Here is a 27,752-nt window from a genome sequence, read left to right as displayed (position 1 = left end):
CTCTACCGAATCTTAATTGCTATTGTTCTAATATAGTGTACGCAAACTCTCTTTTGCAACAATTTTTTTGTACGCCTTCTCTTAACCCAATTCAATTAGTCAGTTCTATCATATGATCAGTTCCATCATACAAGCCATATGTCACGCCATACTTAGCAGCAAATCAATGGAAGGTGGAGAAGGGCATTTCTGATTCTGGTGTATCATCAGTTTCACTGCTGTTAAGAGATGGATTGACATTTAGTATACTGAAGGTACTCCAATATCACTACTGGTCTCTAGAAATATTTTGATGAGTCTACTAAAACAGACCCCCCGAAAAGCTTTCAGCATTGGGCAGTCCCACATAAGATGATAGATATTTGCTTTCGGGAATATGTTTTGCAGAAGCACCCAACGCTATTTCTCTTTTGACCCTGAGTTTTTCATGTTGATAGAAGGAAGTGTCTTTCCATAGCAAGCACCATCTTCTAAACCTCTATTTCTGTGTCTCACCTCGATAAACTGTTGTTTTTCTTTCCTGAATACTTTCCTTTATATGGAAGGTGAGTCACCCCCTAATGTCAAAATAGACAAAACAGGAAGTTTGCTGAGGTGTTTAGTGCAAACTGTGAGTGGCATTTACAGTAAGCCCAATGGAAACTACTCCTGTTTACTCACTTTAGTTTTCTTCTCTCTCTCTCTCTTCATATATTGAGTAGCATAAAAATGGTCACCAATAATGGTCACCGTAATATCAGAGACTAGAGATGTGACCAAATTTCTGCAGTGTTTTGCAAATGGGCCCAACAGGATTGGCGCTTCCTGGTTTACAGCATAGCTAAATGTTTTTATGCCCTTCTCTTCAGGAAATAAGAGTCCTGTCAAATGGATTAGTGTCTGGCCATGCCTACACTGTGACTGGCATTCGAAAAGTAAGTTCCACCTTTTTTTTTTTTTTAGTTTCAGCTATGGTTTTATAATCATCATCATCATCATCAACAACAACAACTTTATTTTAGGTTAAAGCCTATTCTCCCATTGCTTCATGCCAAGGCAATGCCTGTAACTTGTCCTTTTTTTCTGGGGGTACGCATATCCCTAAACATTTTGTGAATCTAAGTTTGGCCTCATCGAGGGGCAGTATTTTAATATGAGTCGGAAAATGAGAATACTCCTAAACATATTTTTTTTGAAAACAAGCACTGCCTGTAACATTTTGCAGGTGTAGGTGAAATTGAACAATGGCACCCTGGATGGATGTGGAAACCCCTGAGCTTTGTGGCATCCTCTGATAGCCCTTCAGACTGGGCACTGTAAAGTAGGACACAGGACCACCCTAACCACAAGGTGGTTAGCAGGTATATGGCAGAGGTGACAGCTCAGGGTGTGCAGGGGCAGGGAGAAAGTCTGAATGGCGCAGCTGCTCTGTCTGAACATGAATGCCACTGATCTTAGATCAGCCTTCCCCAGCCATCCCTCCAGACGATTTGGCCTCCAGCTCTCAACCTCTAGAGGGCACCAGGTTGGGGCAGGCTGATCTACAGTCTCATAGTGCCTTGGACAAAAGCAGGGCTGTAGGGTACATTTGACATACACTTCTGCCCTTGCTTTAAATATTATCAGGCCTTATTGAAGATGATGAGTGCATCAGAATGGTTTCTTTTTCCTTGAGCTGTGCTTCCTTTTAATGGCATGAATAAAACATAGAGGATAATAGCTGGGCCCATGTGTAAATCAAAGGCTGTAATTGATTCATGAGACTCTGCTGACAGAGAGGCTCACATGTGCATGCTAAGTGGAGCCGGGTTTAAAGCTGAAAGCAGGTCTGTGGAAAGGGGAAGGTTTAGGAGTTCAGTGTTTTCTTCCATAAAATGCATCAGAAGGTGACCTGTCTCTGGTCTACGCACCTTTTAACTCTTGCCACTTGCATGTTTAACTCCAGCTGGGGAAATGCTGATAAAATCCCCTGCTTTTAATTATCAATCATGTACAAACAAATGTTCTTTTTATGGCAGGGGTGGGGAACTTGTGGCCCCCATTCGCTGTTGAACTGTAATGCCCACCATCGCTGACCATTGTTAAATACTTTCCCCCCCATTAAGCGAGCCACCCCAGAAGAATGAGTCCGGCCGTGTGCATTAGCAATCACTCTGTTGCGTAGCATTGAGTTTTGTGTTGTTTTGTTGCACAGTGCGATTTTTCACTCCACGTTGGTAGTTTGAAATGTCGAGCGTATATTGTTTCACCTTGGGCGCCCTGTTTGAGCTCTTTCAGGAGAGGGCCAAGGGGAGTATGACCATCTTTTTATTACTCAATCTCTCAGCAGCTTTTGATAGCCTTGGCTATGGTACCCTTCTGGATTGCCTGTATGGAATAGGCATTGGAGGCACTGTATTACAGTGGTACCTTTACTACCTGCATGGTCCAGTCCAGAAAGTAGTATTAGGGGAGTTCTCTTTGACTCCCTGGCAATTGTTCTATTTTCTCTCCAGTGCATCTCCATTGAGAACGGTCACTGGGATTTTTTGAGCAAGGCATCTCCCTATGTTCCTTTTGTCAGTGTGATTCTGACCGAATGTCAGAGGAAAAGGCACTGTCTTGGAGGGACCAGGGTTCCTGAGCACCTCATAGGCCAAAACTGGCTCCTTGAATTGCACCTGGAATGTTTTTATATGTCACCAGAGCAGCTGGGAAAGGAGGTTGTAACCCCAGTTAAGGCAATCTGTTTTTTGTTTCTGTACAGGTGACTTGCAAACATGGACCCGAGAATTTAGTGAGACTGAGAAATCCCTGGGGGAAAGTTGAATGGAAAGGAGATTGGAGTGACAGGTGCGTTTCTGAGCCAAAAAAAGAAAAGAAAAAAAAAGAGGTTATGGTTTATAGAGATGAACCCACAGTGCCACCTGCAGGCGGATACTGATCCCAACAACGGCATGAGATGTGAATATGGTGCTGTCACACTGAGAAGGGCAAGCCAAGTGGACAGAGTTGAGCTTATTGATTTTATTTTTACAATTTATTTACCACATAATTACACTTGCCTCTAAGACTTGTACAGGAGGCTCAATTCAATAAAATTAAAAATGAGTTAAAACTACAAAATAAGAAAATATACCAAAAAAATTCCTGAATATTCAAGGGAAGCGCCATAGCTTGGTAGTGGGGCACCTGCTTTGCATGCAGAAGGTCAAAGGTTCAAATTCCGGCATCTACAGGTAGGTAGGAAATGTTCCTTGTCTGAAATCCTGGAGAACCACTGCCGTTCTCTGTGAGCAGTATTGAGCTAGATGGGTAAGGTAAGGTGAATTGAGCTAGATAGACCAAGGATCTGACACCATATAAGACATTCTCTAGCATCATTATTTTTTGGGGTGGCGGCCACAGTTTGCACCCCCTCCCCTGCAAGAAGGATGCCAAGTCAGGGCATCCTGGAGGCTACAAAATGGTTGCTGATGTCGATGATTGCGGCGTCAGCAAAACAAAACTGGGGAAAAAAAACGCAGGGGAGAAGAAAGCATTGTGCAGCAATTGGGCGCCTGGGGCGGCACGCATGCTCTGCGCCCAGGGGCAGGGCCTGCTGCCCGCGGGGTGGGGTGAGGCAGGGCAGGACGCTCTGCGGGGCCTCCAAGGAGTCTGCCTGCCTCTTCCCACTCAGCCGCCCTACGGCTGGGGGGGAGGCGGTGGGTGGACCGTTTGGGGCAGCGTGGAGCCTGCGGGTGCCCAAGCCACCGTGTCACTCCCCGGAGAGACGCGTGGCTCGGGCGCGCTGCAGGCCCCGCGGTGAGTGCCACCAGGCATTTTAACACCCCCTCAGGGGTGACACCCGGGGTGTGCCGCCCACACTGCACCCCCCTTCCTCCACCCCTGGCAATGTGCTCTCACCACGGCTGATGGTGAGGTCCATCCCTGACCAACGGTTGGAGAATTTCTTCTCCCCGCTGCAGTCTCTGGTATTGATGACCGTAATATTAAATAAATGCCCGTAAAGAGCAGGCAAGGCAGAATACTGGCCAATTCTGCAACAAAGCTGAGTGGGTTCCTGTTTTAAACAAAGCTCTTTTTTCCCTGTCCTTTTAGCTCTGGGAAATGGGAGCAGCTCAGCCCAAAGGAGAAGATTTTGCTGCGGAAGAATGATGACGATGGAGAATTCTGGTACTTTAATGAAATTACCTCTTTGCTTCTCTCCCCTCTGCCCCCAGTACAGGGTTTCTCAAATGCCTATAGAATGACTGCTCAGCAAATTGTCCCATGACCAGTGCTTTTTTTCCTGGGGGTATGTAGGGATATGCATATCCCTAAACATTTTGTGAATCTAATGGGAGAAGAAACAATTTTTTTAAAAAAACAATTACTTTCTTCTCTAGCACAGTGAATCGCCAGTTCTGTTGCCACTCCCGATGGCAGCCTTTTGTCCATTTATTTCCCCCGATTTGAACTATAAAATGGTGATTTTCTTGAGTAAAAATGAGAATACCCCTAAACATTTTTTTTATAGAAAAAAAGCACTGCCCATGACCCTCCCTGCCTCTCCCCTGTTAGTAGGTCAGATATCCATATGGCATAGTTTTAAGCGGAAAGAGACCACTGTGGATATCAATGAGATTTTCTTCTCTGTTGTGTATTTAGGACTGGCAAAAAATACTTCTTAAAAACCTTAATTTCTGCTCGCTGAGGGAAAAAAGAGAGGGCATGCCACATTCACATCAGTTTCTGGGAATTGCAGGTGCGTTGGGTTCTGCTTGTGAGATTCCCAGTGGCATCTGGGAAGATGCTGGACCAGACGGGCCTTTGAACTGATCCAGCAGGACTTCTCTCAAGTTCTTATGTTCACTGCCAGCACATTCACTCCTTTGCAGCTAAAACACTTTCTTTTTTCCGGAACTGGCCGGTTTGTTGCTGCTCACAAGCACGACTTCTAATGATGATGGCCGCCCTGTATCAGTTATCACCAGCACCTTAATATTGGAGATATGCCCTAATCCCTGCAAACATCTGGCTATATGGCATTGTCTCTAATGAATCCAGTTTGCTGTGATATTTTAAATAGGCATACCTCTAGTGAGCGGCTTTTTATAATACAAGTCGGGCCTGCAACACAATGTTGCAGCATAGAGTGCTCCCTCTTCAGGATTCTGGTTGTTCCAATTTCTCTCCCCTCTCTGATATTCTTCTTTTTATATACTAGCAGTTATTCAGCATTTCCTGGACGCTGAACACTCTCAGTCCTCATTTCGTTTTCTTTTCTGGGGACGGGGATTCTTAAGCTCCCAAGTTCTGCCGATATACTTAGGTGTTTTGGCTACATAAGCAATGACAATCACAGCCTGTGCAACTGAAATAGAGGAAGGGAACGATAATAACAAAGGGTCTGTTTGTTTGTGTGTGAGTGAGTGCAGTGATACTGTTCTATTCAAAACGTACACATTTTTGCATGCCGTTTTCCCTAACGTAACACAGTTTTGTATGTTATTTTCACCAATATCATCGTTTTTTAATGTACACTTCCCCCCTTATACGTATACATTTTTGTAAACAATGGTTGCAGAAGTACGTCGCAAAATTCAGATAAGTGCAAGTTTTGAAGGATAGCAGTGTTTTGCTTCACATACTGTTTCAGAAAGTGTGAATTTGATCATTTCACCTGGATTGCAAACTGAAATTAATTTCTTCTCCAACCCTGCCTGGTATAGAATGTAGTCGGACTTGTGTTGCTCCAACCTATTCCGATTTAAAAACTCCCTCAAAAGTGAGATTAAGCTTTGTTTAAAAGGCTGCATTGTGAAGTCTGAAAATCCACATTTTCCCAAATGAGCACATGTGCACACCCACAACCGCACGTTGAAGGAGGATACAAGTGATCCAGTTTCTCATGTCACACCATTTTGCCACTAGGTGGCAGTGTTAACACACAGTGCCGTTCCTCCTCTTCTTGGGCTCCCAAAAAACCTCTCTGCTAAGAATTATTTGCGGTTGTCATGTCTGCTCCTCCTCCTCATAGTGCTGCTGCTTATTGGTAATTACTAAACGTAAGCCAAGGCAAAACATGTATCCTCTGCAAGCGCTCTTGTCCTATAATGTGTTGTCAGCAGTCACACGCTTCGGCAAATCCAGTGTGAGAAATGGGAACCTGTGGACCTCTGTGCACATGATGAGAAATGGGTGCACGTCAGAGGCAACATGCATCCATTCTACGGTCAGGGATTTAATTTTGAAAGCAGGACTGCAGAGCCTTTCTGAGATCAAAGGCCACATTCCCTTCTGGGTCACATGCTGAGGGTGGGTGGAGCCAGAGGAAAAAGTGGGCGGAGCTATGAGTGTGGGTTTTACAGTCGGCTTCTTTCTCTGTATGCTCTCACACACCCCCTCTCCACCCAGACAAGCAGGAGGCACTATCAGAATTCAAGGAGACAGGCTAGGCCAAACGCGAAGGACAAGCGGAGCTAGTGAGTGGTGAGGCCTTGAGGAGAAGGGGTGTGGCTTGTGAAGAGCCCAGAGGGCCAGATAGACCTCAGGGGCCACATTTGGCCTCTGGTCCTGAGCTTTGCCACCTCTATTCTGAAGAACATGGAACAGGAGCTAGGAAACAAGGAAGGTGCCTGATACTGTGTCAGATCATGCGCCATCTAGCCCAGAACGACCAATGGTTCTCCAGTATTTCAGACAGGAGCATTATCTGGAGTCGCCAACTTGGGACAGAAAACCTGACAGCAGCCTTAAGCCTTAAACAAAAACAGAAGATGCGTTAGTTTCAATGTAGAGTCCTAAGCCAGGATGGACATTTGACTCTGTGTCTTTGTTGTTGTTCTTTTCTCACAGGATGTCCCTGCAAGATTTTAAAACCCATTTTGTGGGTCTGATGATCTGTAAACTGACTCCTGATCTCCTGAGTAAGGAATTAGGGAAGAAGTGGACGTGCTCGACGCAGGTCGGGAAATGGGTCAAAGGAAGCACAGCAGGGGGCAGGATGAAGGTGCACAATGGTGAGGTGCCCCTTGGGGAACGCTACTTTTGAACATAATTTGCTGGCATAAATGAGCTAAGCACCTGCTCTTCTGAGCTAGAGGCTCACATGTTTGCATCTCTCACCTCCAGCTGCATTTTGGAGGAATCCCCAGTACTTGCTGAGAGTTCTGCAAGGCAACGGGAGTAAAACGTCCCGTTACTCCTGCAGCGTGTTGGTGTCTCTGATCCAAAAGCGCAACGACCATCACCGGAATCGGATGCCTCATCTCCCCATAGGCCTCTCCGTCTATAAGGTTGGTGGAATCTTGTTGCTTTCCTGCTGAAACTGTTGGGTTAAATTGTTCTAAGCTGGGGCAGCCAATGTGTGGTGCCCTCTAGATGTCATTGGACTCCATCTCCCATCACCCCCAGAAAGCACGGCTGACGGTCAGGGAATGATGGGAGTTGTAGTGTAGCAAAATCTGGAGGGCACGGCATTGACTACACCTGCCCTAAGCTGTTTCTCCAAAGCCCCTTGCCAGAAAATAAGAAGTTTCTTCCTAGCAGGTACAGATTTCTTTTGCTTAATGCGAACAGAGAGGGAACCTGACCTACCAAGGGAGGCTGTGAATCAGAAGTAGAAAACAGGGAAAAGAACTGGGCAAGTCAACATCCCATGTAGGCGCAAATGATGCCCTCCATCCTAGTACTGAACAAGGCTCTCTTCTGCTTCAAGACTCCCCTGTGAGGAACCTGTGGCCCTACACATGGTATTGGACTATTACAGGTTCCATCACTCCTCACTGTTGGCCAAGCTGACTAGGTCTGATGGAAGTTGGAGACCAAGCACACCTGGAGGACCACAGGTTCTCCACTCCTCTACCTTCAATAGATAGATGTCTAGAACAGCCTTACTCAACCTTGGGTCCCCAGATGTTGTTGGACTACCACTCCCATCATCCCTAGCTAATCAGGGATGATGGGCATTGTAGTCCACCAACATCTGGGGAACCAATGCTGAGAAGGGCTGGTCTAGGAATATCATCAAGTGTAGCTGCTGAAGCAAGTCAGGATTTCTGCCCCCTACTCCCCTAGGGCTTTTGACATTGTCTCCACCACCACCACCTCTGAATCCCACCAGGAGTCAGAGTTCATCCTGTGGCTGTTCTGGACTTCAGCAACCTTACCTCCCCAAGGTGCCTAGTATATGGGATAAGTTTTAAAATAGGGAGTTCAGTGCTTTAGTGTCTGGTGGCCCTTTTGACTGATTCAATCAACTGTAACTTTCAGTTGTAAATTTTACTTGGAATTCTCTGGCTGATACATATTCTTCTTTCTTTTTTCCTAGGTGGGCCAGGAGGTACGTATATAGTCCCGTGTTGCTTATTCCCATTTTGGCTGTGCATATGCTTCCTTCCTGCACTTTTCCCTGAGACAGAGTAGGTAAAAACAGATGCAACTTCTGTGTGCTTACCATAGCCGAAATTCTGATCTGAGTGCAATCTCAGCTGGGCTGGATTTAAAATCTTTTAAGGTGAAAACAATTGGATATTTGAAATGGTGTTTGTGCCCAAATACTGAAATGTGTTGTTTGCAAGTAGCTGCATCTTCCTCTCTCTCTCTCCACATGTTGAGACACATGCACCCATTGCTAAGAATCATATGTGTGCAGAGAGCCTTTGCATTCAGGTCCTGCATGGAAGCCTCCCTGGGGCATCTGGTTTTCCACTGGCTGGATTAAATGGCTCTTTGGCTTGAACGAGCAGGGCTCTTCTTTGTCTGTTCTTATGAGGTGCTATGGGCCTTGCATTGACATTGTGCAAGTGGGAAATGCCTGCAAGCTGCACAAAGTGTGCAGCCCTGATAAATTTCACATTCTGGTGCCTTTGCGCCTTCCACCCTGGCTGGAGGTTCATGTTCAGCCATGCCAGCTTACAAGCATGGGAATCGGATTTGCACCACGATCCTAACCATCTCTGCTGGGAAGCTACAGCTGCCGAAATCCTGTGTTCAGGGTATTGGAAAATCCCAAAACCTTGATGCTTTGTATTCTGCAGAACTTGGAATTTCTGTTCGTATGTGAGTGTTTGGACATAGCTTTCCAAACTCCATTCAAAGCTAGTGTGTCCCATTTTCTTTTCCACCTATTTTAGAGAAGCTTCTTAAGGCATTTTAAAAAAAAGATTGTTAATGCCGTCGCGACTCAATGCATTTCAAGATAATGCATTTTTATGGCTTAATTAAGCATTAATGGTGGTGTGTTCCTGAGCTATGCCCAGAAGCAGTAGACAGGGCTGAGTGAGAAATGGTTTTATTATATTTCCTTTTTAAGCCCCACAAAGTATAAATCCCTAGGGGAATTCGCCCACTTTTTTTTTAGCTCATTCTTTGGCATTATTTGCAGATGCCACTAAATCGATGCTATCATTTCTTTTTGTCCATTGCATACAGTTAAATGATGTTCCCAAGTGCCTTCGTCTCAGATATTTTTGTTACACTGCCATCAAATTCAAGTAGATGTTATGTCAGGGAAAGAGCTGCCTATGAAGGCGTTTTTACCAGGACATAAAACCAAGGATTGGCAACACACTGGCTATATGATGCTGTGCACTAGAGCCATGTGATGTGCATGGAAGATGGGAACAAAGCAGTGGCATGATTAACCTGCATGGGGACTAGAGATGGGTTGATGCTGGTATATCCTTTGCTACCTTGGTCTGGGTCCATTTGCATCAAAGTATCAGCTGAGACGCTTCCTCTGATTTTAGCAATGTCAGGACAATAGGACCAGGTCATCAGAGAAACTGTGAATCTGGCCTATGCCAGGGGAAGCTAGCATGGTGTCCTCCTGATGTTTTTGAATTCCAAACTCCCCCATCAGCCCTAGCCAGCATGGCCAATGGTCATGAATGTTGGGAGTTGTAGTCCAACCGTAGCCAGAGGACGCCATGTTAGCTACCTCTGGCCAAAGCTTTTGCCCAGGCCCAGATGGCCCAAATCATGTTGGGTGGGAAAATCCTGCATTGCAGGGGTTGGACAAGATGACTCTTGTGGTCACTTCCAACTCTACAGTTCTATGATTCTATGATTTCATGACCCACATATTTGGCTCTGTATGGTCTCAGATATGCTGTGGTTTGGAAGCCCAGCCTGTCTACCTACTGTCATGCTGTGAAACCAGTCTGGCTTCTACCCAAAGGTGCCAGAGGCTTAATATCAACAGACTGGTTGAGACTACTTGAATGCAGCAGCCAAGCCAAAGTTGTTTGTCCCTTGTCTGGAGGTTTGGACCAATTGGGAGATAGCACTTTTACATCCAGGCTCATTGAAGATCAGAGCTGGAGTCTGCTTGGAAGTAAATTCCAGACTTGTATTGAGCACCAAGATTAATATAGTGAAGTACAAAACCAAGAGCAGTTTTAACATTGGAAATACAATGAATCACTGCATTGACTGAGGCATAAAAGCCTTGCATTTAATATATGATGCATTCAAAGGGGCAACCCCACCCTCTTAGGAGATGACAGATTGCTGCATTAGCAGGAGAGAAATACAACCAAAGAGAGAGCAAAAGTCTTTCTGCAACTGCTCTTGTGGGCAGCAAAGTCCGCCAGAGAGCAAAATGTCAGAGCCATTTTGAGGAATGGCCAAATCAGGAAGGCACCAGAGTTCTTAGCCAATGCAGTTATTGACCGTCTCCATGTCCGGCATTCTCTCATTCAGTCGCTAGTAATGGGAGATGCCTATTAACAGTGCAATTTTGCCTTCATCATCATGCCATAATGGGATGATGGGGTTGTCAAAAAGAGACCACGGTTGTAATTCTATTCTAAGCCTACTTGCGGAGAAGTAAGCCCCACTGAAATCAATGGGGCTATTTTTCTGAGCAAAATTGGTTGCTTGCATTCTTGGGTTTTAGGACAACATGCACAAAGGGTATGCACCGATTTAGGAAATATTTGGACCACTCTGATGATTCTGTGTTGCCTGGGTATAATTTTTCTGATAAAGGCATTCTGTAGAATTATCATCGGTTCCCCACTTTTTCCATTCTATGTGCAGGATGTGTGCCCAATAATTTATTTTAGTATAGATTTTAATGGCCTTTGTATGCCACCTCACAATGCAAAGAGCAGCTTACAAGAAAAGTAAAAACTATTTTAGTACCTTGAAATGTGAAATCAAATGCTACATAAATACAACAAAAGAGGCTCACAAAATTGAATGTAGATTGAAAAATGGAGAGGCCCTATTTAAAAGGCCTGGAGGAACAGAATAGTCTCTGCCTGGCGTTGAAAAGACCACAAAGATGGCACCAAGAAAGCCCCCCAGGGAAGGGCATTTCATAACCAGGGTGCCACAACTGAAAAGGCCCTCTCCCTGGCAACCACCTGCTTCACTTTATTGGTGGACACACCCAGAGCAGGGCATGTGAAGTGGGTCTTAAGGAACATGGAATAGGAAGTAGCTTCACAGGATCTGAGTGCTGGGAGGAAAAAAGTATTTGTTGTTGTTATCATGTTTCGGGCAAAATATTAGCATGTAATTTAGACAAATTCAAGCACCCATTGTTTTCAGGGTTGCCTCTGCTCTTTCATTTACTTCTAAGTAACATAGATGTGGTTTCTGATGACACATTTAGCATCACATCTATTTTGTGCCTTCGAAAATGGATGCTACCCCACCCTATTTTTCATATAAATATTAGCTCGTTCCTCTTCATGGAACTCTTTACATGACTTAAAAAAATAATAATCCCCAAACAGTGTAAGCTTTTTGTAAGTTTTTCTCTCTCTCTCTTTCTTCTCAGTACCATGACCTTAATAGAAAACTGCCGGCTGCCTTCTTTGTCTGGAACATGCCCCTGAATAGGGCAGTCTTTGTAAAAGACCGTGAAGTGACTCAGGATTTCCGGCTCCCACCAGGGGCCTATCTCATTGTCCCAGCCACTGCAGAACCCAACCAGGAATCAAACTTCATCCTGCGGGTCTTCTCCAGGAAGCACAGCCTTCAGTAAGTCCTCCGGTCTTGCTTTGCTACAATCATTAAGGGGCGGGGAGTGTGTAATTTTGCCAGAGGGAAAGGCTGGTGGTGGGTGCTCCCTGGTGGGAGATATGTAGTTTGCCCTACCTTTTCATGGCCATTGGTCAGGGATGATGGGAATCGTAGTCCAGCAACTCCCTGTGGAGGACTGCAGGCTTCTGAATCCTGGTCTATACCACTGTGAACTGTGACGACAACAACAACAACAATTTAATATTTAATGCTGTATTGTTTTTAAATTGATTGGGAGCCGCTCAGAGTGGTTGGGAAAGCTCAGCCAGATGGGTGGGGTATTATTATTATTATTATTATTATTATTATTATTACAACAATGGCAGCAATGTCATAGTAATAGTTGGTCCCTATTTGTGGAATGCTCTCCCCAGGGAGGCTTGCTTGGCACCTTCATTATACACCTTTAGGCGCCAGGCAAAAAACATTCCTCTTCAACCAGGCCTTTGGCTGATGGACCTCCAATGTTGTGGAAGGCGGCTTCTAGGTTTGTTTTTGTTCCTATTTTTATTAGGAAAAATATGCATTTTGTGTTTTTTATATTGTGATTTTATGTTGTGAACTGCCCTGAGATCTACGAATAAGGGATGGTATACAAATTTAATTAATTAATTAATAATAATAATAAAAATCCATTATTAATCATTGTTCATTCTTTTATGAATTAGTTACCCACTCTTCATTGCAAGGTCCCAGAGTGGGGTACATACATATTAAATAACATGAAAGCAGAACTTAAAATCATAATTAAGCAACACAAATATTACTACAGTGCAGAAATGTGGTGTGGGAGTGGAGTCAGGGGCAGTGGGCACATAGCTTAATCTAAAATGACTCATTTGCTCCAAGAAAATCCCATGGCATCTTGTCTTACTGGCAAAAAGTGTTCAAGACTATTGCCAGGGCTTTCATTCCCAGCCACCAGTTGTCTGGCGACACCAGTTGCAATGGACTCATAGACCATCAATGAAGCTCAGAGACCTCTGTGTGCTACATTCTTCAACTTTGGGTCCCTAGAGGTTGTTGGATTACAACTCCCATCATCCCTGGCTAAGCTGGCTGGACATGATGGGAGTTGTAGTCCAGCAGCAGCTAAGAGCTCAAGGCTGCAGAACAGCTACAGGCCTGTCAACTCTGTAAAAGCAGATGGCTTCACAGTTGTACCAACACTGGCTGAAGCAGCAATGTTTGTGGGGAGAGCTTGATCCAGAAGAAGCATTGTATGGGACAAGAGAAACATTTCTGCCTTCCCTCCCCCTCTCACCTTGTTGCACTATCTACACCTCTCATTGTACTTGTTAAAATTTGATTTCAGTGAATTGGGTGGTGATTCCAGCTGTGTCCTTTCAAAGGTGAGTTGAAGAACTGCTACACCGCTTGACTTGCTTCTCTCCTCTATTCCTCTCTGCTGACCTGCGATCCTCAGCAGAGCTTCCAGGGTGGGGGAACCAATCAGTTGAGTACGGTGGGCTAAGCTTGCAAATGGACTTTTATTGCTGGCCAGCTTCACTTTGAGGCCTGAATGGCAGGATGTAAATCTGGAAATATATAGGCGATCCCTGCTGTGTGCTTTTAAAAGGGGAGAAGAGGTGTAACTCACTGTGTTTTTTAATGTTCTAACAGCACCACAAGAGTATGTTGATGTCGTAACTTATGGGAAGTGAATACACTCCCTTTGAATGAACCTCAGCAGCTGGCATTTATCATATCAAGAGAAAAGGCATAAGCCAAGTGGATGCTGATTCTCACGGCATCTTGGGAATGGAAGTTACTGAGTGGGGGCTCTGATCTCAAAAAGCCAAACTCAAGAGTCTCGTGGCTGCAGGTGTCTGTTCTTTTCCCCGTAAACTCTTGCATGCAGAATTGGCATGCAGAATTGGACTGCAGAAAGTCATTTTTTCTAGGATAAGTTTGACTGTCAGCTGTTCTCTTGCCACTAAACCTCTGTTGGTCTAGTGGCTTGAACTGCTGAGCCACTGCAATCCATTACCTAGATCTTGAGCTACCGCCTTTCCATCCTGCTTCTGTTCTGATTTGTTGTTGTTGTTTTCTGCAGGAAATAGTTGATGAACATGAAGATTGGGAAGATTTCTTCACTAAGTACTTTGATCAAGTAAGTCTGCCTATAGGGTCCGCCAGAGGGAATAACCAAACTGCCCTGTTCATGTTAGTTTCTGTGAAAAAAAATTGTAGGAGAGAGAGAGAGGGAGGGAGGGAAGGAGAAACCTACATTTTGGAAAGCATGCCTATAGAACAATCCCACCACTATGGTTTGACTTGATTTGTATATATTTTCAAACATATATCAGCTCATCACCACTTGAAGGAAGGAAGGAAATTGGGACAAAATAATAAAGCCAGTTGCAAGGTTCACACGCAGGTAGAGATTCCCGTGATAAACTTTTAAGTATGAACATCCCTCTGATGACCATAGGCACTGCTGATATCTTATGAAAATGCCTTGACTTTCACAGCTGATCTGTGACTGCAGCTTCAAAACTCAGTTTTCTATGTGATACCTCCATTAAAAATTATGGTCTTTTGAATGTGTAGAACTTGAAATATGCAAAGCTTAGATTTTTCTATAATATCTTGTCTCTCTTGCTTTAGTATCCTGAGATTAATGCAATGCAGCTGCTGAGGATTTTGAACAATGTGGCTTGGACGAGTAAGTATGATCTGGACTGCGGGATGCAGCATCACGTATGTACACGGACCCAAGTGCAGAGTAGCAGTGAGGGTTTTCATTATGTAGCTCAGTCTCCACAAGAGATGGGTACATTTCTCATTAGGCTCTGCAGATGGTATCGTGTCAACCTCTATTAATTGTGTTTAAATGATAACATTTTCATACTCTTAATTATAGCAACTCTACCACTTTTACTTTCTGGGGCTTGGGAATAAAAGTGAAAGAAGTCTTTGCTCTCATGTTCTGCTGGTGTGCTCCCATAATAATAATTTATTATTTATACCCCGCCCATCTGGCTGGGTTTCCCCAGTGACTCTAGGTTGCTCCGAACAGAATATTAAAAACATGATAAAACATCAAACATTTAAAACTTCCCTAAACAGGGTAGCTTTCAGATGTCTCCCAAAAGTCAGATAGTTGTTTATTTCCTTGACGTCTGATGGGAGGGCCTTCCACAGGGCAGGCACCACTACCGAGAAGGCCCTCTGCCTGGTTCCCTGTAACCTCACTTCTCGCAGTGAGGGAACCACCAGAAGGCCCTCAGCGCTAGATCTCAGTGTCCAGGCTGAATGATCGGGGTGGAGACGCTCCTTCAGGTATACTGGGCCAAGGCCGTTTAGGGCTTTAAAGGTCAGCACCAACACTTGTAGTAATCTGGTGGGCCACTGAACCCCAAGATGTAGCAATGGCAGCCAATGTGAAAGAAGAGTGCTGTGGTGCTCAGGTCCTGTCTGCGGGCTTCTCACAGGCAACTGGTTACCCTCTGTGAGATCAAGATGCTAGATCGTTGCATCGGTGATGTGATCCATCAGAAGCCTAGGACCAGGAGCAGGCTTTTAGGATTGTGCCCTTAGGCATACCCCTAAGGGAATTTCAAGAAACAGAATATCACATCTGGCTGAGGATGCAGCAGTGACTGGGGGGGGGGGGAGAAGGAGATGCAACAGAGAAAGTGACTTTCTCCAAACTAGACATCACAGAAGAGGTGGCATTGCAGGACTGGAAGCCGGATGCTAGTAGCTAGAAGAGAGAGCTAGAAGAGTCAAGGACACAGCAGTTGCATATGAGGGAGTTGGAGGAGCATCGCCGCCCTCCTGCTGGTGGTGATACAATTGCTGGGGCGGGCATGGGGCAAGGTACTGGTGAGGTTGTGGTTCTGCCCTGCCAATCCCAATGGACACCAGCCTCTATTCGTTAGAATTATTGTAGTTCCCTTACGGTTGTATCAAAGAACTTTAAAAGCAGGCATATCCTTAGGCAATGACTTATCATCCTCTCCATTAAGGAAGGAGGTTGCAACTACAGTATGAGTCAGTGTACTGATCATCAGAGCCCTTTCATGACATACCCCTGTGATTTTGGTCTTGAGCCTGGGGCACAGCTTGAATTCCCAAGCTGTGAGAGCAGAGAACCATCTTCAGCCCCCCCCCCCCAATTCTCCATTAACAGAGCCATCCTTTCTTACTATTTAGCCTTTCCCCTTTGATGTCTTCTTGTGTCATACTTCCTCTGGTGTTCCTCTTCTCCAGGATGTTCATTCAATTCAATTTCCTTTATTCGACCGATAGTCAGAAATAGGATGTTCCCTATGGCAATTTCTCCGTCCATTACCAATGCTTTCTTTTTATTTTACTTATTTATAAAATTCCTTTCCTGCTCTTCATCAAATATGATCTTAGGGTGGGCAACAAGTTGAAATATAATAAAAATGGAACCACAAAATGCAATTGAAACAAAAACAAATGAACAAGTATAGTTCCAGGAAAAAACAAAACTTACCTGCATTATTTTTGTTGAATGCGTTTCCAAACTTTGCTCCTGGTCCTAGGCTCAAGACCATTGCTGGTTGTTACCATTTCTTTTCACTATTCCCATCTCTGCCCAGCTCCTTCCCCCACCCAGTCCTGCTTTCCCACAATGGGAAACCTTCTTGACTGACTCCCTCTCAGTTCAAGATACTGCAAACAAATCAGCAAACTGGCCCCTCCCATCATATTTTTTTTAGGGAGGCTTTTGGTTCTGTAGTATATTTCAATTTCTTTATTGTTCACTCTTTCCTGTGAATGTTTGTGCCATTCATATTTTATTGAGCGTACCCTAAAAACATGGGGCAGACCAATCCTAGTGGGGACTGCCAAGGTGTGGAGGGGCACATCCTGTGCTCTACCCTTGCCCTGCTGCTGCAACATACTGTTTGGGGGACCCCCTGCTGGCTGTTGCCGGTGGGAACACCCCTGCCAAGAGTGTTTCCTCCGTAATAATGGGGCCTCCGTAACAGTGGAACCCTCTGTTGGTTGAGGTTAGCAGGTGGAGATGTGTACTGGATCCTAACCCCCACCAACAGCATGAATAGAGGTTGGCGACTGCAGACTTAGGTTAAGAAAAGGTAAAGGGACACCTGACAGTTAAGTCCAGTTGTGAACGACTATGGGGTTACGGTGCTCACCTCGCTTTACTGGCCGAGGGAGCCGGCGTTTGTCCGCAGACAGTTTTTCCAGGTCATGTAGGCAGCATGACTCAGCCGCTTCTGGCAAAACCAGAGCAGCGCACGGAAACACCTACCTTTCCACCGGAGCGGTACCTATTTATCCACTTGCACTTTTGAACTGCTATGTTGGCAGGACAGAGCAATGGGAGCTCACCCCCTCGCAGGGATTCGAACCGCCGACCTTCTGATCGGCTAGCCCTAGGCTCAGTGGTTTAGACCACAGCACCACCCACGTCCCTTAGACTTACCATAGGTTAGCATCCCATAAAAATATTGAGCACCGTGAATAGCTTAAGGGCAGCCTGATTCCTTATATCCCTAGCCAATCACTGAGCTCTTGGGGGGAGTCTTTGTTGATGGTCCCCGTATGGCTAAGATGCACGTCTCATATCTACTAGAAATCGTGCATTCAATGTTGCAGGACCAAACCTGCAGAACTCCACCCCAACTGAGATTAGACCGGCACCCTCCTTGTTGAACTTCAGGTGCATGGCAAATACCAGCAGGCATTTTGTGTTTGATTCCATGATGCATTTTTGTATTGCTTATTCTCTACATGGTTTATTTTGATGTATGCCGCTTAGAAATGCTAACTATTAAGCACTATGTAAATGCCTCTCAATAAGTGAAAGGCAGATATGGGTTCCAAGAAAGCCCAGTTCTATTTTTCCTCCGGGCTGTTCTACCTCCAGATACACACAGCTTACAGACCGAGCGTAGCCAATAAACAAGGTAGACGATTCCTAATTTATAAATGGATAAGATCTGAAACTGTTGACGCTAATGAGATAAAAGCTCTTGTGGCACAGGTTCAGAGTAAACAGAAAGCAAAACAGAACCTTTGTCTCTATTCAGGGTTTTGGCTTCTTTTAGGACTGAGGGTGAGATGGCTATTTTATCTGTGCTCGAGTATCTTTCCAAAGTAACCCATCAGGCACCGGGAAATCTATAAGGAAACTAACCAGGCTGTGCTGCTCATCTTTTATTCTTCATAGGCAATCAATTTTAAGGCTTTCATTTCCAAACTTTACAGTGCATGATTCATATTTAATAAACAGGGCTATAATGAGATTAAAACATTGTCGGTTTCTGTAGAGAAGGGATCGGTGAGTTATGAGCCTGTTGCCTGCTCCATGGAAGTCTGCAGGCAATCTATAATCATGATTTGCAACAAGATTAGACTCCCTTTCTGTTCCATTTCTTGTCATTCGCTTATCGCTAACCGAGGCTCGGCTCTGTGTTTTTAACTCGTCTATCTGTTCGGTCTCCTAAGAGAGGCAGAGGACACAAAACTTGTCAGATTTATCCCTGGTTGTCGTCTATTGCTGCTAGTCGAGCTACACAAGGGACAAATCAAGCAGAAAAAGGCAAAGACAAGACTTCTCCCAAGGTCAGTCAGACACAACCGCCTGTGCACATTTCCTTGGGATTGCATGTCATTGAAACTGGCGGACTTGAGCCATGCCCAAATACAAAGGCGTAGGCTGGTTTCTGTTCTTTCTGACATCTTCTGTAATAGTCTGTACCAGAACCTTTGTGTCTGTCTCTCCTGTTGAAGGCAGTTGCATGTGAGCGTGCTGGCGATGCACTCTGTTCCAAAGAGGGCTACCATTACCCCTTGGGACCCGGATATTATTCTCCTGCTTGTGGATTTGCTTTGTCTTCCTATTCTCATTCAATTATACCTTTTTTCCCCTTTCCAGAGCTTCAGAACCATGGCCCGAGATTTAGCCTGGATGCCTGCCGGGGTATATTGGCCCTCTTAGATGTATCCTGCCTTCTTGGTTTGTTTTATTGTATTTTTTTCAGTGTATATCTTTATTGATTTAAAATAAATACATTTATGGGGAAACAGACAAACAAACAGACAGACGTACAGTCAAACAAACAAACAATAGAAAATCAGACAACCACAATATTAGAAACAACAAAATTAATATAACTAACATCCTTTATACTCCGGATACTGAAAGCAATTATAAAACTTATAAAGAAAAGAATTAAAAATGACTTCCAATTCATCTCACTGTACTTTATCAATTACCTTATACCGCACAGTTACATATTTCTTATATAGTTTCTTTTACCCTCCCTGCGACCTTATATTTATACGATACAAGGATCAGTCTAATTCTGCCAAAATGTTTCCTTTTATATAATAGTTTTTAAAGTATTCTTTAAAGATTCTCCAATCCTTACAGACTTTTTGTTTTGGTTGGCCTCTTATCCTTCTTGTCGTCTTCTTGGTTTAACTGTAGCTGTGCTTTGGTGTTTGCCTGAACACACAAATGTCTATCTGTGGATGAGGGGCAGGGGGCAGCTGACATGCTCCAGTGCCTATTGCCCCACCTTCTCAATCCCTGACTCTTCCCATATTGAGCTGTGAATGTCTGCAAGAAGCTTTTACCTTTTTTTAGCTGAACAAGACTGGGGACCCTGACAAAGCGGGAGCGGGGGGAAATCTTGCAAGATGTTCCAGTCCTGTTCAAGCAAAAATGGCCTGCGGACCTTCCATGCTCAATACGGGAAGGTTAGGGACCGAGAAACAGGGTGAATTAAAGGGTGATGTCATGGATAGATAGGGTTTGCATGCCCTATGCCCCTGTTTTAGTCCACAGGTATAACCCACACATGAATACCTGGTTCTGTCGGGCAGATAGCAAAATAATTGAGCAATGTTTTGGCACTGAAGAAGGGGGTTGCTTTCTTTTGACAGTTTCCAAATATGGAATAGTTACATATTCAACTCCTTTGAATTGTAGGGAGGTAGAGAAATGGGAAGGAGAAAGGCAGAGTCCATAGGGCTTTCTGGGAGATCTCCCATCCAGGTGCTGAGCAAACTCGGACCAGCATAGCGTCAGTGAGATTGCTGGATCATGTCTCTCTGGACCAGACCCTGAGACCAGGGAGTGACTGTCTCCTTGCTCCTGAGCAGTAGTGCCTGAGTTTTTGACATTTGTTTTACTCTTCCCACCTTGTCCCTTGTCCCTGTTTGTTAGACTGTAGGCCTGCAGGTAGGGTGTCTTGTTTTAATTTCATGTAAGCCACTCTGGGAGCCTTTTTGGCTAAACAGCAAGGTACGAATGCTATAAAATGAATGAATGAATGGTGGATGGTGAGTTGTTATAGTCTGGGTGGTTTTGCTCACCTGGCTTCCTCACACCATTGCTTGCTATTGCCCCTGAGCCTCATTCCCATTTCCTCCTATTGAACATCCTATTGAATATTCCCATTTCCTCCTATTAAAGCTACAGACCTTGGAAAGATTGGTAGCCTTGGAAAGATTGGGTAAGGAGAGAAGGTAAGACTCCTCCTGAGATCTCCAAAGCATGCCAGGCAACCTGGCTGAGACCTTAGGAAGGATGTCTGGTGGAGGCCAGGATGTCTCTCTTTCTAACCAAGGCTGCGATCCCAACCCTGGGAGTAAACCCCATTGTACTCAACATTGTACTCAACTTACTTCTGAATAGACACAGTTAAAATTGTGCTGAAAGTTGCTCTTATAAAGACTAAATCTGAGTAAACAGTGTATGTGCTTGTTTTAACTCTCATGAATACACAGTCCATAGTTTGCTTTGTGCTGCCTTTGAAGTTAATGAGAAAATGCTCATTGATTTTAGGAAAAGGAAGAGTAGCCCCTGGGGCAAGGTTCAAAGACCTCTTGAAATCAATAATGTAGCTTTGACTTTGGTTGCATTAGGCGCTAGGTCACATTTTTAGTGGAAGTACAAAAATCGAGAAATTCCCCCGGTGGCTTCTCTACTTTTAATCCAAAGTCTTTGACTTTGCTGCTCTCAGGTTGGTCTAATCAGAACTTTTCCAGGTTCGCTCATTCTCCCCCAGCCACAAACTTCATTTGAATATTGTACACCTTGACCACACGATTCAGTTTAATAACACTGGCACCTTGAGCATTCAAGAATTCAGATGCCTATGGAAGAAGCTGCTTCAGTACCAGGTAAGAAGTGTGTGTGTGTGTGTGTGTGTGTGTGTGTGTGTGTGTGTGTGCGCGCCAGTATGACAGTTGAGTGGGTGGAGATTCCATGGATAAGAACCTCATTACTTTCTCACCATTTTTTGAAGCGCCTCTAGTACTGGAGTTGAGAGGGAGGCAATAGGGGCAATTGCTTCCTTCCTCTCCCAGTTCTACTGCTGGTGCTGGCATAGGGAGGAGGGGTGGGGGGAAAGGGCAGGTACCACTGCCACTCTGAGGAGGCTGGGCCACCCCCTCTTTAAAATACCAGGTGGGAACCATACTGGGCAGATAGGCATTGTGACCTGCCTCCTCAGTCTCAAAGCTGTGCTTTTTCTGGAGATCCCTGGGGTCCTATGATTGCCACTGGTGGAAAAAAGTATTTCCGATAGGTGAGCAGGCAAGGATGCTGTGTGTGTCCCCATCAGGCTTCTACTAGGTGGCAAGCAACTAATAAAGGTTAAGCTTAACCTGGCATCAGGTTCTTCCCAACCCAATCACTTTTTTACTGTTTTAAAAATACTGCCTAACGGGGTGTGGACAGAATTATACCCTGGCTGCCAGAGGTTTTTGTGGCATCCAGAAAAAAAAGTTTTTTTTTAAAAGAGCTGCTGTCAAGCAGGCAACATTCAGGTGGGGGGAGAGAAAAGGAAGGAAAGAACCCACTGCTAGCCACCACAGCCAGCTTAAGCACCTTCTCCCCCTGCTCAGATCTTTCATGCAACAGTCCTGCTCACAAGCCAGAAAAAAGCAACATAGAACCACCAACCCATTTGCCACCTGCAGATGGGAGTGGCAAAGTTAGGAGTGCCATTTTGAAGTTCAAAGCTAGCCCAAAAATTTCAACAGGAAACTAAACCCTGCAGCCTACATGAATTAAGCAAACAGGCACAATCTTGTTGTGCATAATTTAGTCTAATGTTTTGCACTGTTTTATTCTGCTTCTTCTAGGCATGGGCAGGAACAGGCCAATGTTTGGGCCTCTGTCCTGCCTTGAAATTGCTCCCTCCCCATTGAGGGATGGGGAGCTAAAGGTGGGCTAGGAACTTGAGCTGCATGAAACCTGAACCAGATGCTCTGTCACTGAGCTATGACCTCTCCCACCTCTCTCTCTCTCTCTCTCTCTCTCTCTCTCTCTCTCTCTCTCTCTGTGTGTGTGTGTAGTTCTGTTCTTAGCTTGCATCCATATGAGCAGAAAGGTAGCCAGACAGACACAGAGAAGCAGATATATTTCCGATGGTCCTATCAATTCTCCATCTGCAGCAAAATGGATAACTCTGTTGTTTTGCTTTTCAGGCTAGGCAGTCTGCCAGCATTGTCTGCTTCCCTCAGGTGGCCTCGGGACCTCTGCACCCTTTGCATTGAATGAAGAAAGGGGTGGCAGTGGTGCAGGTGTAGCCAGCTGAGGGGTGAATGGGTTGGTGTGCCCTGCTTACTTAGTTATCTTCCTCTTTAATTTTTTGTGACAGGCAGTTTTCCAGAAAAATGATATTCAGCAAACAGGAACCTTGGATCAAGTAGAGCTGCAGGCATCTGTGCAAGAATTAGGTGAGGAAAAAGGAAGAGTTTTGTTTTTGTAGCATTCAAGCTTGCAGAAGTCCCCCAGGCATTTGGTTGGCTTCTGTGAGCTGGTCTTGTGTTCTTTGGTCCTTATGGGATCCAGTCTGACTTTCTTCCGGAAAGAGCTGCAGAGATGAGGACCCTGTGACTCTCCAAGTCGAGTTCCCATCAACTCCAAGCCCATGTGGCCAATGATCAAGGATGATGGGAGTTGTAGTCTAGTGACATCTAAGGGCACCACATTGGCCCTTTCCCCTGCTGTAAGATATGCTGGGCATGTGCTGAAACCTCCTGTGCTGGACTGATGCTGTGATATAGATTACATAGTCTTCCTAGGTCAGTGATGGAGAACCTGTGGTCCTCCAGATCTTGTTGGGCTTGCATCTCCCAACAGCCCCAGTCAGCATCCCAATGGCGATGGAAGCTGCAGTCCAACAACATCCTCTAAAGGCAAATTTGAGCAAGAAAACATTTGAGCTAGAAACACAGTTTTCAGCATTGTCCTATCATCAGGTTATCTGTTTGGTTGCAGGTTGCTCTGAGTTGCCTAGGGCAAGATAATGTGGCTAGCAGTTTTAATAAATAATAATTATCCATGATAAGGGCTTGGAATCCCCCTCTTTCTACCAGCTTCACTCATGGGATTCCCATTTATCCATAGAGTGGTGTCCTAATTAATCTGATGTCCCACTACTCACATTTGCTATGTGTCAGTCAAATACAGTGGTACCTCGGGTTAAGTACTTAATTCGTTCCGGAGGTCCGTTCTTAACCTGAAACTGTTCTTAACCTGAAGCACCACTTTAGCTAATGGGGCCTCCTGCTGCTGCCACACCGCCGGAGCACGATTTCTGTTCTCATCCTGAAGCAAAGTTCTTAACCCAAGGTACTATTTCTGGGTTAGTGGAGTCTGTAACCTGAAGTGTATGTAACCTGAAGCATATGCAACCCGAGGTACCATTGTAGTTAGTATATAACCCAATGCAAGCAGCATAGATCTGTTTTGCCAGATCTCTGAATCGTCACACATTTAAGATCAGACCAGATAGAGTGCATGCTCAAAGAACACAGTAGCAGATTCATTAACCTACACTGCTCAGACCTGTTTTTGGAAATGTAAGTTGTTTGTCCCACTAGATTTTTCTCGAAATGAGCTGAATTGAATCTGAGGATTAATTTTCAGCCACAACTTTTGGCTCTTCAATAATTATGCTTGATTCAAAAATGGCTGTAAGGTAAATGGTGGCAAGGTGCGGGGAAAGCAGCTTTGTTAAATGAGATTAGTACAGTTCACAGTGACGCTGGAGCTGGAGCATAATTAACTTAATTTAGCTTGGAACTAACATATAGAAAGCACTATAAAAGTTACACTTCAAAACTGTATACGAAAAGAAATGAAATTAGAATTCATTACAATTCACTTGCTACACCGTATGACAACAATAAGCCAATCATCACCGGAAGCGTAATGCAATTAAAAATACAGCATTTTGAACATCAAATTAGCAAACTTTGTGTGATTAAATTAAGAAATGCATTATTAATTGATTTGGTGCGCTTCCGTCGCATATTCCATTGCTCTTCATGTAACAGATGCTTAAATCCCAGTGATTCTCAGCGCTTTACTTTCATGTGCTTCATGGCAGTAATTTCCTAATTGATGGCATGCAAATTTCTGTGTGGTTCTGGTGAAGGGAGGGATGGCTTCCTGACTGAAGCACAGTTGTCTTCCAGCATCATCACTGCCACCATTTCCACTGTCTTCATATGTAAGGCCAGTGTGGTTAGTGTCAGCCTATGACCGGCAAGAACCAGGTTAAAATCCCCACTCAGCTACAAAACTTATTGGGTGATTCTGGCCTGTCGCTATATTTTAGTCTCTCCTACCCCACTGAATTGTTTTAAGGGATTCAAGATGGAATAATATCAATGCAGTAAATAATATAACTAGGACTATCCACAATCGAGTCCAACTTTCTGCCCATGGCAGTGCCTGGGTTCTGCCAGGGTGCTGTCAGCGGCTCCCGGCTGATTGCCCAGGAAAGTATAAAGACAAGGAAAAGTTTCATACTGTCCTTTTTTATTTCAATCTTTACAGAGAGGCTGTAGAACCCAGCCTCTTGGATAATGGCCTTGTCCCGAATAAATCTCCACCCCCCGTCTCTCCCACTTCCTCATTCGTCATTCTCATTGTTTCTTCTACGGGTGCTGCTACGTGCCCTCTGTCTTTGGGTTCTTTGCTCTCCTACTTTTAAGGCTTGCCCGGTTCTGGGAGATGGAGGGTTGGGAACGCTTTCAGATGACAACATGTCAGCTGGGTGTTGTTCCAGCTCTCCCACATTTCCCAGCTTTTCCTCTCATCTGCTGTGAGCTGCTATCTCCCTCAAATGCCTGTTGTAAATCTATACTGTCTTCCTCTTCCTCCTCCGTGGAAGGGTCAGGATGGGGAGAGGCGGTCTCCACCATTCCTCCTCTGCCGAGTCCCTGACAGGTTCACACCCCTCTGATTAAAAGCAGCATGGTGTTTTTGTAGCTGTAAGAATGAATGAGCAGTTTAGCCACAATAGGTGCTAAATGTCCAGCAGCTTTCTCACCAAATGGGAGTTAAGTGTTCTGCACTGGGGGGGAAAGGTGGATAAAATTAAATACATGAAAAGCAGTCCAGAACTGACTGTTTGCACTGTAATTGTATGTGGAAAATCTGAACAGTAAGCCTAAATGTCTTTGGGGGTTTTCTTATCTTACTAAAGGAATCTCCCTCAGTAATGAACTCTGCAAGCTGCTGGCCATGCGATATGGGAACCCTGGTCTGAACATCACGTTTGAGAGCTTTGCCTGCTTCATGCTGCGTGTGGAACTCATGATGGGTGAGGAGGCAGATGACTATTTCTCTCATGCGGGACTCCAAGCAAAATTGGGTTTCAGTCGCAAGTCCTCTGTCTGTAACATAATGACTGTCTTTGGACATTAAGGAGAGAGCAACACCGTGCATTTAAAGCACATTCAACACACCTTCAAAGCACATGACTTTCCCCAAAGAATCCTGGGATTTTTAGTTTCTTAAGGGTGCTGGGAATTGTAGCTTGGTGAAGGGGAAACCACAGTTCCCATTATTATTTGGTGGAAAGCATGCACTTTAAATGTGCTTTAAATGGATGGTGTGGATCTGCCCTAAGATAAACGATAGCTTACTAGAATGAGCCCAGGTGAGCCATGGGCTCCCACACTTCCTCTGTTCTTCTCAAGCATGGCTATAAGTAGCAGATTATCCTTTCCTGAGAATCATCACATCAGTTTCCCTCATTTCTTCCTTTTGCAGAGGCCTTTCACAATACGAGTAAAGATGGCAAAGGAATATATCTTCAAGAGTCCGAGGTAAGGACACACACCTTATTTTCTAGCTGTAGCACAGTGCCAGCTGTTATGGAAAACAGGTTCTTCTTTTTAATATCCCAATGAATGGAGCACCTCATTGGTTGTATAACTCTCAAGTGATTGCAGTGATTGACAGGACAATGAAACCCTTGGGTCAAGAGCTCTTCCAGGAGCTTGGCTTCCTAGGTTCATCTGTGGGGATGGAGGATAATTTTATACAGTCCACATTATAAAGCAAACCAACTTAGTTGCAGCTCCAGAACTTCCAAGTAAACCAGAAAGCAGTTAAACTTCTCTGAATTTTGCAGTGTGCACTAAAATATATCTATTACATGGAAAATGCAAAACAACAACCCCAAACCACCCTTCCTATTTTAGAGGGAAATTTGTACAAAATGCATATTTTGGGTACAATTTAAATGCAGATTTCTTTTGTTTATTTCTTATAAAAATCTGCAATGAATGGAACAAACTTATTTTTGAATATGTACAAAACCGTCGGAACAGAAATAAGTTGATTCATTCGATCTAGAGACAGAGTTACTGAATGGTTGAGCTCAGAAGGGACTACACTGACTACTGTGAACTATACCAGGCACGCCATATCTGGGAATGATAGCAAAGTCTGGGCCACAAGAACAGAGCTGTTCCTGCCACACAGGTCTTCCTGAAGTTGGCTGGGTTGATGGCAGAATTATCATAAGAGGAGGTTTTGATGGAGTTGCCCTTCTTCCTTGCTGATGGCAGCGGTGGTTCTGCCTATCTTGGTCTTGATGGACCAATAGATAGATCTGCCCTAGGGGTGCCCACCTCCATGGACCAGGTCATGTGAAGGAACCAATAGCAATGACTAGGTTAGGTATAACAGGAGACCATCTCATAGGCTAGCCCCTAGTGCAGTAGAGCAGGATAAAACCATTTTAATGCATTTCTCCTTGGTATTCGGCAGTGGATGATGATGACTCTCTATTCATGAAGTAAAGCAAAGGAGAAGAGTTGAGCCAAGCTACCTGGACAGAAGTGACATCCTTTGATCTGTATACGGGGGACATTTTGAGTCCAGCTTTGTGACTCTTGTGGAATTTTGGAAGAGCTTCATTCACTGGGAGCAGCTCCATTGATGTCTCTTGGGACTGCTTGTGGGTACAGCATGGACAATGGCCTGAAATCATAAGGTCATGCTTCTAGCATACTGACTGAGGCTTCTTTAAAAAGCGCTTCCCTTAGAAGAAGAAGAAAAAAAAAACCTGAGTTACTGATCAAGCACCTGGGTGACAATGAAGACTGGTGTTAAGTCATGCGTCATTTCAATTTGTTGAGGAGTATCTGCTGTTAAACCAGGATGGAATAGTTATATGGCTGCAGCGAGGAACAGTGAGCAAGTGAACAAATACAAAGTGGCCTAAAGGGCCTTGCAGCAGCTCATTTCCAAGATGCTGTGGAGGCACTGCTCACCATCTCATTGTGGCAGCTCAGACAGGCAGTTACAAGAAACAGGGCCTTTTCAGTAGTGGCCCCAAAGCTTTGGAATACCTGGTAGAGATCTCCCTGGGCTCTTTATAAGTGTCTTTTTAGGTATCTGTTTCAACAAGCTTTGAATATCTGATTGATCTCACGGGCTGCTACTTTAAAATGATTTGGTTATTGTTGCTAAAACACTGTTTTCGGGTTGTTGTTTTTTAAAAATG

General features: G+C 44.6%; 1 protein-coding gene across 1 annotated transcript in view; it reads left to right on the top strand.

The window, feature by feature from the left end:
* LOC309337602 (calpain-14-like) overlaps window positions 1-27,495 on the top strand; it is a 33,095-nt gene extending 5,600 nt beyond the window's left edge. Inside the window, exons 6-21 of the mRNA XM_081854242.1 lie at window positions 849-914; window positions 2,726-2,811; window positions 4,060-4,134; window positions 6,799-6,962; window positions 7,075-7,238; window positions 8,273-8,284; window positions 11,735-11,937; window positions 13,295-13,331; window positions 14,036-14,092; window positions 14,590-14,647; window positions 18,860-18,924; window positions 21,046-21,114; window positions 22,599-22,677; window positions 25,440-25,556; window positions 26,009-26,064; window positions 27,014-27,495. Coding sequence (XP_081710368.1) covers window positions 849-914; window positions 2,726-2,811; window positions 4,060-4,134; window positions 6,799-6,962; window positions 7,075-7,238; window positions 8,273-8,284; window positions 11,735-11,937; window positions 13,295-13,331; window positions 14,036-14,092; window positions 14,590-14,647; window positions 18,860-18,924; window positions 21,046-21,114; window positions 22,599-22,677; window positions 25,440-25,556; window positions 26,009-26,064; window positions 27,014-27,040 — 1,335 coding nt within the window. The 3' untranslated portion in view covers window positions 27,041-27,495. The remainder of the gene's footprint in view (window positions 1-848; window positions 915-2,725; window positions 2,812-4,059; window positions 4,135-6,798; window positions 6,963-7,074; window positions 7,239-8,272; window positions 8,285-11,734; window positions 11,938-13,294; window positions 13,332-14,035; window positions 14,093-14,589; window positions 14,648-18,859; window positions 18,925-21,045; window positions 21,115-22,598; window positions 22,678-25,439; window positions 25,557-26,008; window positions 26,065-27,013) is intronic.
* The last annotated feature ends 257 nt before the right edge of the window (window positions 27,496-27,752 follow it).

This window comes from Podarcis erhardii (genome assembly GCF_964252035.2).
Source record: "Podarcis erhardii genome assembly, chromosome: 3".
Classification (NCBI taxonomy): Eukaryota; Metazoa; Chordata; class Lepidosauria; order Squamata; family Lacertidae; genus Podarcis; species Podarcis erhardii.
This window is presented reverse-complemented; position numbering and strand designations above follow the sequence as displayed.